General features: G+C 36.4%; 1 protein-coding gene across 6 annotated transcripts; it reads left to right on the forward strand.

Annotated features, from left to right (window-relative positions):
- The first annotated feature begins 3,055 nt into the window (after positions 1 to 3,055).
- On the forward strand, positions 3,056 to 10,325 carry LOC113730058 (pectin acetylesterase 9). 6 transcript variants are annotated; one of them, XM_027254503.2, is made up of 12 exons: positions 3,056 to 3,942; positions 4,030 to 4,112; positions 5,056 to 5,185; positions 5,923 to 6,002; positions 7,768 to 7,854; positions 8,198 to 8,322; positions 8,405 to 8,465; positions 8,659 to 8,715; positions 8,799 to 8,876; positions 8,991 to 9,127; positions 9,312 to 9,460; positions 9,704 to 9,795. In XM_027254503.2, exons 1-11 carry the CDS (start codon positions 3,795 to 3,797, stop codon positions 9,436 to 9,438), a joined length of 1,113 nt encoding a protein of 370 aa, XP_027110304.1. In that variant the 5' UTR covers positions 3,056 to 3,794; the 3' UTR covers positions 9,439 to 9,460; positions 9,704 to 9,795. The 6 variants fall into 6 exon arrangements, 4 of the variants coding, with proteins under 4 accessions (XP_027110304.1, XP_027110301.1, XP_027110303.1 ...); XR_011840058.1 differs by having other exon boundaries at positions 3,061 to 3,942; positions 8,991 to 9,096; positions 9,319 to 9,460; XM_027254500.2 differs by having other exon boundaries at positions 3,062 to 3,942; positions 8,991 to 9,096; positions 9,704 to 10,325.
- Positions 10,326 to 14,871: the final 4,546 nt, after the last annotated feature.

A 14,871-nucleotide genomic window follows, 5' to 3' on the forward strand; every position in this document is an offset into this window, starting at 1 on the left:
CAATCAGCTTATCGGAGCAAAAGAGAAGAGACATGTGACGCAATGTAATTGGCCGGCTTTACAACGCACCCGTACTTGATATATAGTAAGCTTGTATTTTTGCTCATAAAATGATTTGTTGATGAGCGAACTTGATAATCTACACGAGCGACTCATCAAAATATACACTCGACAGTCGTCATAAACTCAATGTGAACCGGCAAAAAGCGGCGTTGGTCCATTTTGTCACCTTTGAGCTAATATGTCTTGCTTTGAGAGAGGGTGTCCAAATGGGTAGAGCGAGAATTCGGAGGGGATTGAACTACCATCGGACGAAATCGATGCCTTTGCACCCGTTGGTGAATCTTCCAAAAAATTCTGTAAATAAATACATGTCAAGGGATTCGATCTCATGACCTGTATCTAATGAGAGCCTTTAAGGCTAATATGCCTTGCTGAAAGCCTGAAATAGAATCCTCCATTTTTTTAAGGTGAAAAAAAAGAAAATAAAAAATACAGTACAAAATTTTACGCCTATTTCGGTCGAGTCTCGGGCCTAACATATTACCACTAGGCCTACTGGAAAACAACTAATGATGCATGCGCACGTTCCCTTGGGCTGTGCTTGGGCCCTTGATCCGATGGCCGATGTTGCCCCACTATCTTCACTTATTTTATATCACATTTACTATTTACCTTTTTTTTTTTGAGGAAAAATTTACTACTTTCTCAATTCACTTTGCATAATAATTATGCATTTTATCCACGCTAAAGAATGTGGCTGCCCTTGTTTGATTATTTCACGTAGTTTTAGATTATGCTTTTAGACAACTAGTTTTCTTTCGTTTATCCTTCCATCTGTTTCGAATTTCTAATAGGGAAAAATCTAAAACACGGGATCTACCTAATAATAACTTCAGCTGATTTATCTTTCATAATCAACTTTTACAAAATTTACAGCAAACGAGAACAAGCCCGATAAGTTGACGCTTTGTTCGCTTTCGATATCTCAATCTGCCTTTCTTGTTTTTTCCACGGTATGAAATAACAATTTGCTCGTGGCTTATAGGATTTTTTTTCCCCTTCAGTTCATTTCTATGATGAAAAGCAACTGAAATTTTGTCCGGCAGTTAGGGTTGAGAAGGGTGTGAGGAGGATTGGGAGGTAAAGCCAAAAAAAAAAAAAAAAGATGACGAAAAAAAAACTGAAATTTTATTCAAAATTTTTTTTCCCTGATGGCCTACACAAAGGTTGGTGTATCTTTATTTTTTTCATTTAAGCCATAGATTCAATCTCTACATCCTTAATTATTACTACTTGATGCGGCACGTTATGCACACGCAAGGTGATGGCGTGTTAATTAATTTATCTGAAATTTGTTGTTTATTCTTTGGGTAAGGAAAAACTTCATTTAGAAAGGCACGTATATTGTACGTTTTGGTCTGATCAGGTTTTATGATTTGATAATTATATAATTTGTCTGTTCAAATTGAGGTAGTAGTGCATGTTTTGGTCTTTTTCAGGGCTTTATGATTTCGTCATTTAGCAAGCGGTTCAGGGGGAAGGAATGGCCTATGCATTAATTATATATGATGGTTGATGTTAATGCCGGAATTCAAATTTTTGTAGTCTTACCAGTTTTTGCAAAGAATCATAACTGTCGCAACATCATCATTTATCTTCCATCAATGAAGAAAGATTTTCGGTTCTTTTCCTTACATCGCAAGAAACAAATTTGGCGTAACAAACTCTTTAACTAAAAGCGGAACCTCCAAAAAAAAAAAAAAAAAAAAAAAAGGCAGCTCGCGAAAACGCCTCGCCCTTGCTCGCTTCGCGAATGATTGAGTAAAGCTTGCTTGGATGAATGATGCAACCTACTCTCGTGTAATGCCAGAACTAGGAAGTAGCTCACGACGTCCATCGGGCTGATCAATGAGAATTTTATGTTTAAAAATTATAACCTCAAATGATGCAGACTCTTCAATCCTCACAAGTCCCCATCATCAACCACGGACCATTTCCCACTCTTAATTCTCCTGCGTCTTTGCCCCAAGCCAACGATCGTCAAAAACGCTCGGCGGCCAGCCACCAAACGAAAAGCAAGTGAGACTGTGAAAGTCAATTGCATATTCATCGGCCACCAAACGAGTTGTGTCGTTCATCAGAATGATGCAAGATGTACATATCACGTAAAATAAGTATTAACCTTTTTGTACTTCGGTCGATAATGTAGTGATTAATGTATGTCATTCAGTCACATGCGCATGATTTAAATTCATATTAATGTAGAAAAATTTGTATATTGACGACAGGGTGTAAAAAAAAAACTCACTACTACATAAACAAAGTACTATTATTTACTAAATACATTGTCGTGAGATTCTATTGTACCTTTTGGCATCATATTCTCAAGTTAAATTCACTTGTACAGTGAAATAAGTAATTTTGAACTTTAGATAGTAACGATTTAAATCATTCAATTCAAAGAACTGGTAACTATCATTTTTTGAGAACAATGAATTGAGGGTATAGTTTTTTTCTTTTTTTAAAACACACTCGCAAACGTTAATTCATTAGTGTAATGATCTACTTACTGATGACCGGTCACAATATACAATCGTGCGGCTAGCATGGGGTCTGGTACAGCATAATTTTGGATTGTGTAGTTCTTTTTTTTTTTTCTAGTCAGCAGAATGACTTTTGCATTTTACTAAACTTAATCCACAGGAAACCACAAAAGCCGGCAACTTTTGTGGTTCCTGAGGAGCCTAATAAACTACCCAAATCCCCCTCCCAAGTTCGATGTGGGACAAACCTAAGCACTCAGAGCTCACACGCACTATGGATTGTGTAGTTCAAATGACTTGCATTTGCATCTACGATCTGAGTACTTACACAGACCGTCAGCCGCAGCAGTCATGGACCATGGTCCACCAATTATCTAAGAGATCTGTCTTCGGAGGGGTCCCACAATTGAGGAGAGAAACCCAATGGGCTATTGGCCCCCGGGCTTTGCAATCGCTGTGTTCATCCTTAATCGTTATCCAACATTCCCGCACTGCACTTGGGAACCACGCTCATGTAGTATTACACTATTACTAGCAGGGGTACTATCCATTTATTAAACTACGTATTTCATACCTATTTTCATTCCACCAATGATAAACCTCCTATTGACTCCATAAAAGGGGTACAACTCCATTAGCTCCCCGTCCTGTTCGATTACCCTCTTCACTTTCCTTCTTCAGCCTCCTTCCCTCCGTTCACAAGGACGCAGCTCTCCTCCCTTCCATTTGTGGCTTTCTTCTTGTAGTACTACTATTTATGTATATCACATCACTTTTGGCTTTCGTCTCAGGCTCAGGTTTCTCGTCTCCCTCCCGTTTCTGACTCGATTGTTTTTTCTTTTTCCCAGAATTCTAGTTTTGCCTCCATCCGTTTTAGCTTATTCAGTATTCCAATATTAAATTTCGCAATAATTCATCTTTCAAGTTTTTTTCCCCCTTCCCAACTTGGATGAGAATTTGTTCAATGAAACGTCCACCACTTTGCACTTAAGTTATCAATTAATTCGGGGTAACATCGGTACGTTTCTCGTTTTCTCCCACTCTCTGGTCTCTCCAGTCTTCCGCCGGGGATATAAAAAGGAGTCTGGGGGCCGGACTGGTCATCAATCTGATCCGTTATTCATATAGTATTAATTGATTGACCAACTCTGTCTCTTTGTTAGCGAATGAACGAATACATCCGTGTCTATAGTATATAGTATTTCATTGTGACTCCGGTTAAAAGCACAGGGAAGAACGAAGGAGATAATGAACCAAAATATGCTGCCGACTCAGCTCGTAATCGGCTGCTTTATGGCGCTATCATGCGCGCCATGGTGGGTATACTCGCAAAACGGGGACAACCGGACTTTGGTGAACATGACTCTTGTTCGAAACGCTTCGGTTCTTGGAGCCTGTACGCCCTTTTTTATAAAGCCATTTTATTTATTTATGTATAGTAGTAGTATATTTTAATTTTGGCGGGCACTTTACCTATTCGTAGATTGCTTGGACGGAAGCTTGCCGGCTTATCATCTGGACAGAGGATTCGGAGCAGGGGCACGCAATTGGCTTCTGCAGTTCGAGGTAAGTGGTTCTCTCTCTTGACTTTTGCGGCGGATGAAAGGCCGAAAAAGATTCTGCACCCGCGAAAAAGTTTATATTTTGGTGCTGTTTTTGGCTATCCTTTCCTTTATACTTTTGCATTCCCTTTCTAGTGCTATTTGTACCGTTTCTTTGTTCTTTTCTTTCTAACGTTGAACGAATATACCGCCAACCTCTGTTTATTCTTCAACCTAGCAATGCTTGATTCCACCTCAATTCAATTCAGTAGCACAATGCATGTTCGAGGATTTGGGCCAATAAGAATTTAGCAAATATTGAAGTCAAATCAATAATGCCCATGCGTAAACATTTTGGTGCATTAGCGTGTGATGTTTATAATTCGGTAAGGACGGCCGGATGTGACATTTGTGGTAAGAAAAGGTCCAAAAAAAAAAAGTAGTAATAATAATAATTCTGGGAGTAAATAAAAGATGATAAACTGGCATTATTGTCAACCCACCATCCTTTGTTGTCTTTTCTTCTCAAAAATTTTTTCTTTGTCTCTTCTTGTTTCTCTTAAAATGGCTCGGGGATTTAGTCTAAATAATTCGTTTATTAAATAAATGAGACTTGCCACAAGTAGCGGAGAACCGTGCTTGTACTTCTTACGGCTCATATTGAGCTTCTTGTGGCTTTTTTCATGTCACGTACGTAAGTTTGTTTGGATACATGCAAGATTACATGATTTTTTTTTTTTAAAGTAACACTGAATCACTTTTTGTACTTTAACATTTACGAAATAAAAAAAAATTTAAAAATTTTGATTATAATGTAATCGGCCATTAGTGGTTATTGAATGGGAAATACATGCCATTGCTATGTAAGAGGAAGTGTGACACTAAAGAGCATAAAAAAAAAAAAAAAAAAAAATCCAAGCCATAGAATTCTGACAAGTTTCAAAATTTCTGGTCTAAATTGAGCCCAGGGTGGTGGATGGTGCAATGATATACCATCATGTTTGGAGAGAGCCAAAACTCATCGAGGTTCAACACGTTTCATGAACAAGTTGGAGGTCTTCTCCGGCATTCTAAGCAACAACGCCTCTTTAAACCCTGGTATGCGCCTCAACTCGTCCAATCACTTTCATTCCATTATCAGTTCGCTGATTGGAATTTCTAAATTTACAAGGAAATTAGGAACCCATTCGTCTACCCTAGCGGGACAATGGTGACTGCAGATGTCCGTAGTGCAATTTGCATGCCAAATCCCATTATTCATTCTTGTCTCTATTCTCTATCACGTGACCCGTTGTAGTGGCTTGACAGCTGCTGCTGCGCTGTTTTTTAATCCCATTTCCAGCTTTGACTGCTAGTGCCCCTAGGCCCCTACCGCATGACCCCTTTCCTTTGTTTGTCGGTTGTTGTGAGTGAGATTCTCAACGAAGGTGCAAACTACAGAGTTGATCTCCTTTTCTCCCTCCTTCCTCTGCAACCGCAGCCCTAGATTGAGTGCCGGGCCCTTATTGGTGCATAATCATGGACCCTCAGATCCCGAGAGCTTGACCCTTGTTCCCAATCCTTCAGTGGAATTACTCCACCAATGAAAAGATCAGGACATTATCGATTATGGTTCAACTGAATGCTTGAAATGAATCTGCAAACTATGCACATTCTAATCTGATTATCTACAACAATTCCAACTGCTTAATCTTGCAAGCTAAACAAATTCTAATTAAATTATTCCCAAAAAAACAAAGATTTTAATTCCTTACTTTTTGTTATTTTGAATGAATGAATTTAAAGTCATCATTGACTGGTTGACTTAATCTTCATGAACTGACGATACCTTGTAGATTTTTACAATTGGAACCGAGTTAAACTCAGATACTGTGATGGAGCCTCGTTTGCCGGAGATGCTAAGTTTGACAACGGGGTGAGCCACTTGTATACCACTAATTTTGCTGTGTTTTATAGCTCATTGTTGCTGGTAAACTTCCGCAATTCTGGTCATCTCTGGTTAGATCGTTTCTTTACTTTTGCCTTTTTCTCGGAAGCTTGTTGAACTAATGTAGATTAGTTTTGGCATTTTTTTTTCCGAAACGATAATTGAGTGTATTTCTAATCAAAAGATATACAATTGCGAGCAAAGACTCGAGTTAACTTTACAAATAGTGTTTTTGCCACTAAGAAAACAAAAGTTCCTCATCTAAAGTGATGCCCAAGGCATAGTTGCTAAGCTTAGAACTTAATTGATTCTTATTATTTTTAACTAGACAAAATGAGCATATATGAAACAATTGAAACAATTCTCTTAACTGAACAATATCTTCCACCAAAGTAACTAGTCTGATGTCCCGTGCCTTTTGTGCTCGAATATGGTTGAGGAGTTGCTGGTTTTGCACCTGGAATTGCACATTCCTGTGTTGCAAGTTGGTGGCTTTACACATAGCCAGTTTTAGTGCAACTGCCTCGTCCACCAACTGTGATCCTGAGCTGCTTTCTCTTAGTGCCCATCCTCTCATTGGCTCTTGATTTCCTTGTGTCAAAATAATTCCAATGCCTAGGCTAGACTTGTCCATTTTTCTTGTTGTCCCAATTCTCAACTTCACTGTTCCATATTCTATTCCTAGCTGCTGGGTGTTTTGAAGTAGAGCTGCTGTTCCTCTGTGCTCATCCTAGTTTTCTTGTTATCTATCTCTCCAAATTCTAACCATCCTAGTTTTCTCGGAAGCTTGTTGAACTAATGTAGATTAGTTTTGGCATTGCTCAAGGACAATGTGTTGTTTAATTCTGTGGGCCGCAATTTAAAAGCCATCTCAGTTGTCAGCCTTTTCAGGATGAACTCTACTGATTTTATTGTATTCTTGCTTGGCTCCCCCAATGCTGGTCAGATTTATTGTCTTTAACAAGCATTGACGAGACTATTTGAGATAATTTTTTTAAAAAAAATTATAATAATTTTTGGATGTGACTTTTATAAGATAAAAAGATAAATAAAAAATATATTTACAACACAAACAAATAAATTCGTATAAATAATTTGCTCTCCAAACAGCCTCATTGTTGCCCATTTCGGATGGTTGCCAGGTTCGGATGTGCTAAAATAAAAACCTTTTTGCTTTTTCTATTTGGATCATAGTTCATAACTGCTCGGGGAATCTAAATGTCTCAATTAGCTATCTTGCTCCCTAGTTGCGGTCAAAAGTAAATGCAAAACTGCAATGCTGGTAAGTGGAAAGAATTCTGTAAAACAAAACGAGACTGAGTAACTAAGTCCATGTAGAACGTTTGCTTATGTGTTGAGTAAGCCATAGTTCCTGTTCTTATGTAAATTATACTAGTACCGTTTTAGAGAAATAACGGTATGCGAGCCATACATCCTTTTAGAGAAGTAAGGAACCGTATTTGTGAGGCCCCTATCATTTGCATGCCTAATTCTGTAATTTTATCGGAATTCATACGCCATGTTTCCGTCAATTTTTAAGGTTATAAGTAACTTGCACAGAAAACATAGGGCACTACATTGTGGCGATGTATTATCATTCTAGTTCCGCCCAATATTCTAATGGATTTTTTATGGCTTTGGTGCGTCTACAATTAATTAGTACGTTGTTGCTTGAGAGGGTGTCTTGAGACCAAATTGTGTAATTATCTTGTCCTTCGTTTAAAGTGAATTTTTTACTTGAAATGAACAACAGACATCATTGCTTTATTTTAGAGGGCAAAGAATTTGGCGGGCGATTATTCAGGATCTTCTCCCAAAAGGATTGGGCCATGCAAGAAAGGTAATTAGTCACCTTGTTCATTTATCATCATATCAAGTCATATCGTCTGCTTTATTGAGAACTGAATAAAGCAATTCTTTGACATGAGATTGACTGACTGGTATTTTGGACCCACCATTATTTTACAATGGTCACGGAAGACATGACGATTTAAACAGTCGTTTGGCATTCTACTTGTAATTTTCTATCTGAATATCATGTAGCAGTTCTTTGAGCATCTTCAATTTGGATATTCGGCGTTCTCCAGACGCATTATGGTATTAGATTTTGTGAACTGGGATTTTATCTTAATTATGGGTTATTTGTAATTTTTTTTGGCTTCTACTGCCGAAATTTTGTCCAGGCACTGTTATCTGGTTGCTCTGCTGGAGGTTTGGCGTCGTTTCTGCATTGTGATAACTTAACAAATTATCTGCCAAAGAATACCAGCGTTAAATGCTTAAGTGATGCTGGATTTTTCTTGGACGAGTAAACTCTTCTCTTTTAATTTAGGGGTATTTTAGTCTCCCCATCCTTGTCAACCTATTACAGACGCTGCCTTTTCTTGCAGGAGAGACATCAGTTTGAACCACTCTATGAGGTCTTTCTACGAAGGCTTGATCTCTTTACATGTAAGTTTCTCCGGTGTGAGGAACTAGCGTGTAGCTTTCTTACTCACTGTGCTATAGTGCAGCACCATGTTTTTACAAAAAATTCATTTGATATCTTAGTGGGAAAGCAGCGAAGTACATCATATATATTGCTCCTATATGTTGCGTGGACGCGGACTTCTATTATAATGATGTTAACATGCTTTCTTTTCAGGGTGTAGAACAGAATTTGGACAAAAGTTGCACAGGCTTTCGTTACTATCCAGTACAGGTGTGATCTCCAAACTGCTTTTTGGTTTTGGAAAAAGGATAACTTTGAAGCACTTAGCTAAGCACATAATATCTCTTTTGCAGTGCTTCTTCCCACAATATGCATTAAAATACATCAGAACACCATTTTTTGTCCTAAATTCAGCCTATGATGTATACCAAGTAAGATCATCTTATGCATTCGTCTGTGCTTTCATTGTAGAACAACAGGAGTGAGATCATTGCCTGTACATTTTTTAGTCATGGTGGTAACTGTAAGATTGTTGGTTGTGCCAGTTTCATCACATATTGGTGCCACCTTCTGCTGATCCCAAGGGACATTGGTACCACTGCAAGCTGAACCCAGCAGCATGCAATGCAGCCCAAATAAGAATTTTGCAAGGTTCTGTTTCATCTGCAAATTCTTTCAGAAAGTAATGACGTTTGGCTTCTGTTTATCTTTTGTCCGATGCATCTTAGCTCACACTAAGTCTGGACAAATTAATTTGCTGTTCAATAGCATTTTAGATTCCATTGATCAATAATTACAATTAGTACGGCTTCTTCAGCCTTTTGTGTCCTCCTTTATATTGACCAGACTGCTTGACTGTCTCTTAGGATTCAGAAAAGATATGCTTTTGGCATTGAGTTTCTTCTACCGGTATTCCAGAAGAGGAGGGATGTTCATAAATTCTTGCTTTGCTCATTGTCAAAGCGAGTCGCAAGAAACATGGTTTGCTGCTGATTCTCCAAGATTAAGCAATAAGGTATGCTATATGCTTTCTCCGCTACTTTGGCTCCTTTTTTTTTTTTTTTTTTTTTAAATTAGACTCATAAATTTTTCCTGAAGCCATCTAGTAGGTATTGGGCAGTTGCTAACTTACCATTCGACCACTTAACGCGAGGATCATAGGAGGCCCCTTTATCAATAGGAGTTCTTAGTTTCTTTTTTCCGTGAGTTGTCGGTCCTGAGTTAACATTAGCTTTTGCCCAATAACCTCGTTTTCCAGTCCAGGTCAACTAAGTCATACCACAGGTTTAGTCCTCCCTCTCTGTCTCTGCGTGGGTCTATCAGCAGATGCCTGAAACATACATTCCAAAATTCTAACTGGACAGTTTCTTCCAGACCATAGCGGAGGCAGTGGGAGACTGGTACTTTGGAAGAAGGGTCAGCAAGGAAATTGATTGTGCATATAATTGCGACCATACTTGCGCGAACTTGATCGGATAATCCATAGGCATCTGGCCATTCAAGCTCATCATGATGCATTAATAACAGATGATGCAAAGGGATTCGCCGAATTTGAGGCTGGAACGCAACCGTTCCTGAACATTTCACAGCCTCGATTGGTCAAGAAAATGGTTCAAACTCCAAAGGATCTTTACCAGGTTCCGAATTACTTTCACAAGTCCACAGGGTATTAGCCATTTTAATTAGAACTGTATTATACATTCTTTTTATTACTACTGGATAGATATAGGAACACGTTATTGTTCCTTCAAAAATAGAAATTGATGCGGAGGCTCTGCAATCTTTGTAAAAAAAAAAAAATAAAATATTATTGCCATTTCAAACTTGTACACGACGATACGTCAGGTCAGTTGTGAATGAAGACTCGTATTTTAGAAATAGTTTCCTTGTCAGATGATTCACTGAACTAAAACAAAATTGAACATCTGCAGTTTTTCACCTGGCTATTTTATGTATTCTATCCACTCTCCATCCATGCGGTCTGCAGTGAGTCCTATCATTCTAAGTATATATCGATTCTGGCGCAATAAAATAAAGCAAAATAGTCGTACCAATAAAACAAAATACTTAACGTAAAGGAGTGCATGAAAAAAATGAAGTTTAGGTTAGGGATGGTAACGAGACGGGTTTGAAGCGGGGGATTCCTTCCCCGTCCCCTCACCCGGTTGCCAAAAAACTCCCCTTCCCCCGTCCCCGCCCTGTCTCCCGCCTCTGTTCCTTCCACCCCTTGCCCCGTTCTCTCTACGAGTGATAATTTAATTTTTTTTAGAAACTTCTATTCAATAGATCAAAACTATATTCAAAGAATAAAATAAAATACGAAAATGAAAAAGTGAAAAATGAAAAATGAAACAAGAAAAGTGTTGAAATAAAACACCAAAAAAATTAAGAAACTCAATTGGATTGTATAGATAATATTTGGGAATACTCATAAAACGCGTAACATGTTTGTGCTAAATACTTTTTTAGGAGGGCGGGCACTCGTTCGGTTACCATCTCTAGTTCGAGTCAACGAAAGCGCTCTGTTAAGTTTTAACACCGTGTTCGGTTCTCAAGTTTTGAGTTTACAAATGAGTTTTGAAGTTTCTCAAATCAAATATATATTTGGTATTTGATGATCACTATCAAACCTATATTGATAAATTATTCGCTTTGGTTTGCCGATTACTAATCCATTTCTTTTTTCCTATTTTACATTCATGCTTTTATTGACCTACAAGATGGAACAAATGAGACCCACTTGAGCGAATACATGCAGCTCTTTTGTCCCAATCCTTCCATAACTTTTCTTTATTTTTCGTTGCCTTTGATTAAAGAAATAAGAACGCTACTCCATTGGGAGATATTCCCCAATAATTTGCTATTAGTTGTATCGCACTTCAATTTAACGGAAATGTACCATTGCAGTTACTCGGTCGCATGCGAAGTTACCAATCTATACGAATTGTTTGGCATAAAGATTTTTCTTTCTTAGTTTCCGACACAGTTAAACAAAATATAGAAGTTATTTAAGAGTTAAATTCAACAAGGTTCCATACTTATTCTTTTTTAGTCAAAATAGAAATTTTAAGTTTACGGAATGACAAAAAAAAGGGAATAATCAAAGAATCGAATTAAAAGTCTCATATTACTTGATTAATTTCTCTAGAGAGCCATACTGACCAAGGCCTATTTATTCACTAGTCAAAGGCTGAAGAATAAATCACTGGAATCGATCCAATGACCAAACTCTTGGAGTGGACTAAGGTAAGGTGTATTCATTCAATAGTGAAAGGTTGAAGATTAAGGCTTTGTTTGGATTGTGATTTTTTGCATAATAATATTTATGTTTTTTATAAATATATTTTCAATCACTTTTTTTATTTCACATGAATCAAATTGGTACAGTATAATTTTAAAAAAATTTAAAAATAGCAATCTACACGGGATCTAAATCACTGGGATCACCCCACCTTTTAGAGTGCACTATGTGTTATTATTAGGAATCTATATCTATATAAATTTGAGAAGGGATTTTTAGCAACAAGCCTTCACAACCCTTCCCACTCTCAACTCTCTCAACCAAAAATTTAACTTCCACTTACATTACTCTAACACTCCTACGTTCCCTCACACAAAAATGTAACTTCCACTTACATTAAAACTCTTTCCACTACTAATGGTTGTGATCTTTTCCAACTCCCACGGAGCAACAATATACTTGGTACTACTTTTGGGAATTACTCTTACAATTTCACTCCACATCCCCCTTTCCACTATAATTAAAACCCTTCCTATCAACTTCCTTCTTGACCCTCTCAAATTAACTTCACAATGGAACATGGCCATTTACAAGCATGTCAGCAACGCCTAAATTTCAAACTCGCAAGATTGCAAAGGAGGAAACATCTGCTAACAAAACGAAAAGGACGCCACAACGGTCCCACACAAGAATTGGAACAGTTCCAACAACTTTGCGTCAGCGAAAGAGAAATCTCACATCAACTACGATGGATAAAATCTCGACTAAACCGACTCAAACGCCGCGCCAAACAAATTAGAAGTTTCGGTACTATTTATTCTTTTAATCTTGATATTTTCATTGTATTTTCAATTATTAATAATATTCTCAATATTATAATATTATTGTTGTTTCTATACTAATCCTTGCCGGCTCAATCAACAAAGTATGGTACTATGGCTTTTATGTGAGTTTAGGCATTTAGACATATAGTTCTCATTGTATTAGTAATTAATCAGATTAGTACCGGAACATGGTCATAGCTTTGATTAGGGAAAACGTTATTGATTATTCTTTCAGAACCTTCAAAAACGTTACTGATTAGGGAAAACCTTCAAAATCCATAATTGATTATTCTTTCAAATTCAACATTGTGCAGAAACCCATACTAATATTTATAAAAGGTGTTTCCATTGTTGATAATGGAACTTTTACTATGTCCTTTCATATATGCCCTTAAATATCGTCATTTGCTGTTCATAAAACTTCTTACTTTACTCGATGTGAGCTTTTCGCAAGCAAGGATAATTTTGTGTTGAATTACAAGAGGCGCGGTGGGGTAGATTGCGTCGAACATGGCACGGGAGTGCTCCTGTTCTTCTGTGCAAATTCCTACGTAAATTGTAAATCGTTTGGGTTTACGTAAATTGTAAATCGTTTGGGTTTATTGCAAAATGCTTAATCTTTCGTGACTGATCGGGGGGAACACTTAGTTGTTGGGTTTAGGAACGTTCTAAGCCAGTTATGGTATGACATGACTAATTCGGGTTCTCTAGGCTTTCCTAATCCATTTCATGGACCAGGTAATTCTTAAATATGATACTTGATAACAAGAGGGCTTAAGAAATAGGAATAGGACGACTCTTGATCAGAAGGTTGGTAATCTGATTTGTGTTTGTTGAGTTATTGTGCAGCCGAGTGAAAACTGGAGTAGGATTGAGCCAGTAAAGTATACTTGAGCCAATTGGCAGATTAAGAGAACTACCAATTGGCATTACCCCGTTTGTGCCTGGAGCAAGAAAGGACGCTTCACCGTGTAATAAAGAGTCAATATTACTTGAAAACTTAAAAGCTGGGAATTCGGTTGACAGTCATGCAACTATGTCCAAGTTTCATTAGTAATCTACAATGTACAGTTCAGGGCTATAGGTAAATGAGCATATTACAATCATCAAGAACCAATAGCTTCCCATACAACCGATTTTTGGACGAAGAGCATCTGCCCATCCGAAGCATCTTTTAGAAATCTTACTTATGGTAGGAATGAGGTGCTAAAAAAATGTCAAAATTCATGTCACATCTGCACGGGCACAATCCAGAATGACATGGTTTCCATTGTTTATAAGAATCAAGTTAGAAGTTTCGCCACTATTTATTCTTTAAACAGTGGTATTTTCATTATATTTAGAATTATTAATAATATTTCTAATATTATAATATTATTATTGTTTTCATTGTTTATAAGAACCAAGTCGGTATTATCTATTCTTTACATATTGCCATTTTCATTATAATTGCAATTATTAATAATATTCCCAATATTATAATATTATTGTTGTTTCCATTGTTTATAAGAATCAAGTTAGAAGTTACGGTACTTATTCTTTAAATATTGGTGTTTCCATTGTTATTTCAATTATTAATAATATTCTCAATATTATATTATTATTGTTGTTTTGATTGTTTATAAGAATCAAGTTAGAAATTTCGGTATTATGTATTCTTTAAAATTTGGCATTTTTATTGTACTTCTAAGTATTAATACAATTCCGAATATTATAATATTATTGTTGTTTTCATTGTTAATAAGAATGTGGAAAGAGTACCAATTGCTTATAAGCACTTTAATAAATCCTACCGAAAGCTCCCCAATTGCTTTGTTAATATGTTACATGTTACGAAATAGTACTAAAACCTATTATTGCATATGCAGTAGTCAATCATAATGAATAGAATCACTACAATGTTATCTAATATCAAAGGTTCACATAAAGATATTGTCATTTTTACTACCAAAATTGACAATTTGTTTGGTTTTATAATTAACATAATAAAAAATATATTTTACTATTCTAAATGTTAAATTACATACGGGTCCGTTTGGATTAGCTGTTTTTGGGGTTGTTTTTCAAAAACAACATTATAGCATTTCGTTTTTGAAATACAAGTCTGTTTGGATTAGTTGTTTTTTAAAAACTATATGAAAAACTTTTACAGTAGAAATTTTTTGGATTATTTTTAGAGGTATTTTTAAAACATATTTTTGAGTATTTTTATAATTTATAATTTATATATTTTTATATTTACATACATTTATGCATTTATAATACATTTATAAATAACTATATTTATATAAAAATATATAAATGTATTATATTATATACAATACATAATATAAATATATTTATAAATGTATAAATGTATAT

Source organism: Coffea arabica, chromosome 2e (genome assembly GCF_036785885.1).
Source record: "Coffea arabica cultivar ET-39 chromosome 2e, Coffea Arabica ET-39 HiFi, whole genome shotgun sequence".
NCBI classification, from domain to species: domain Eukaryota; kingdom Viridiplantae; phylum Streptophyta; class Magnoliopsida; order Gentianales; family Rubiaceae; genus Coffea; species Coffea arabica.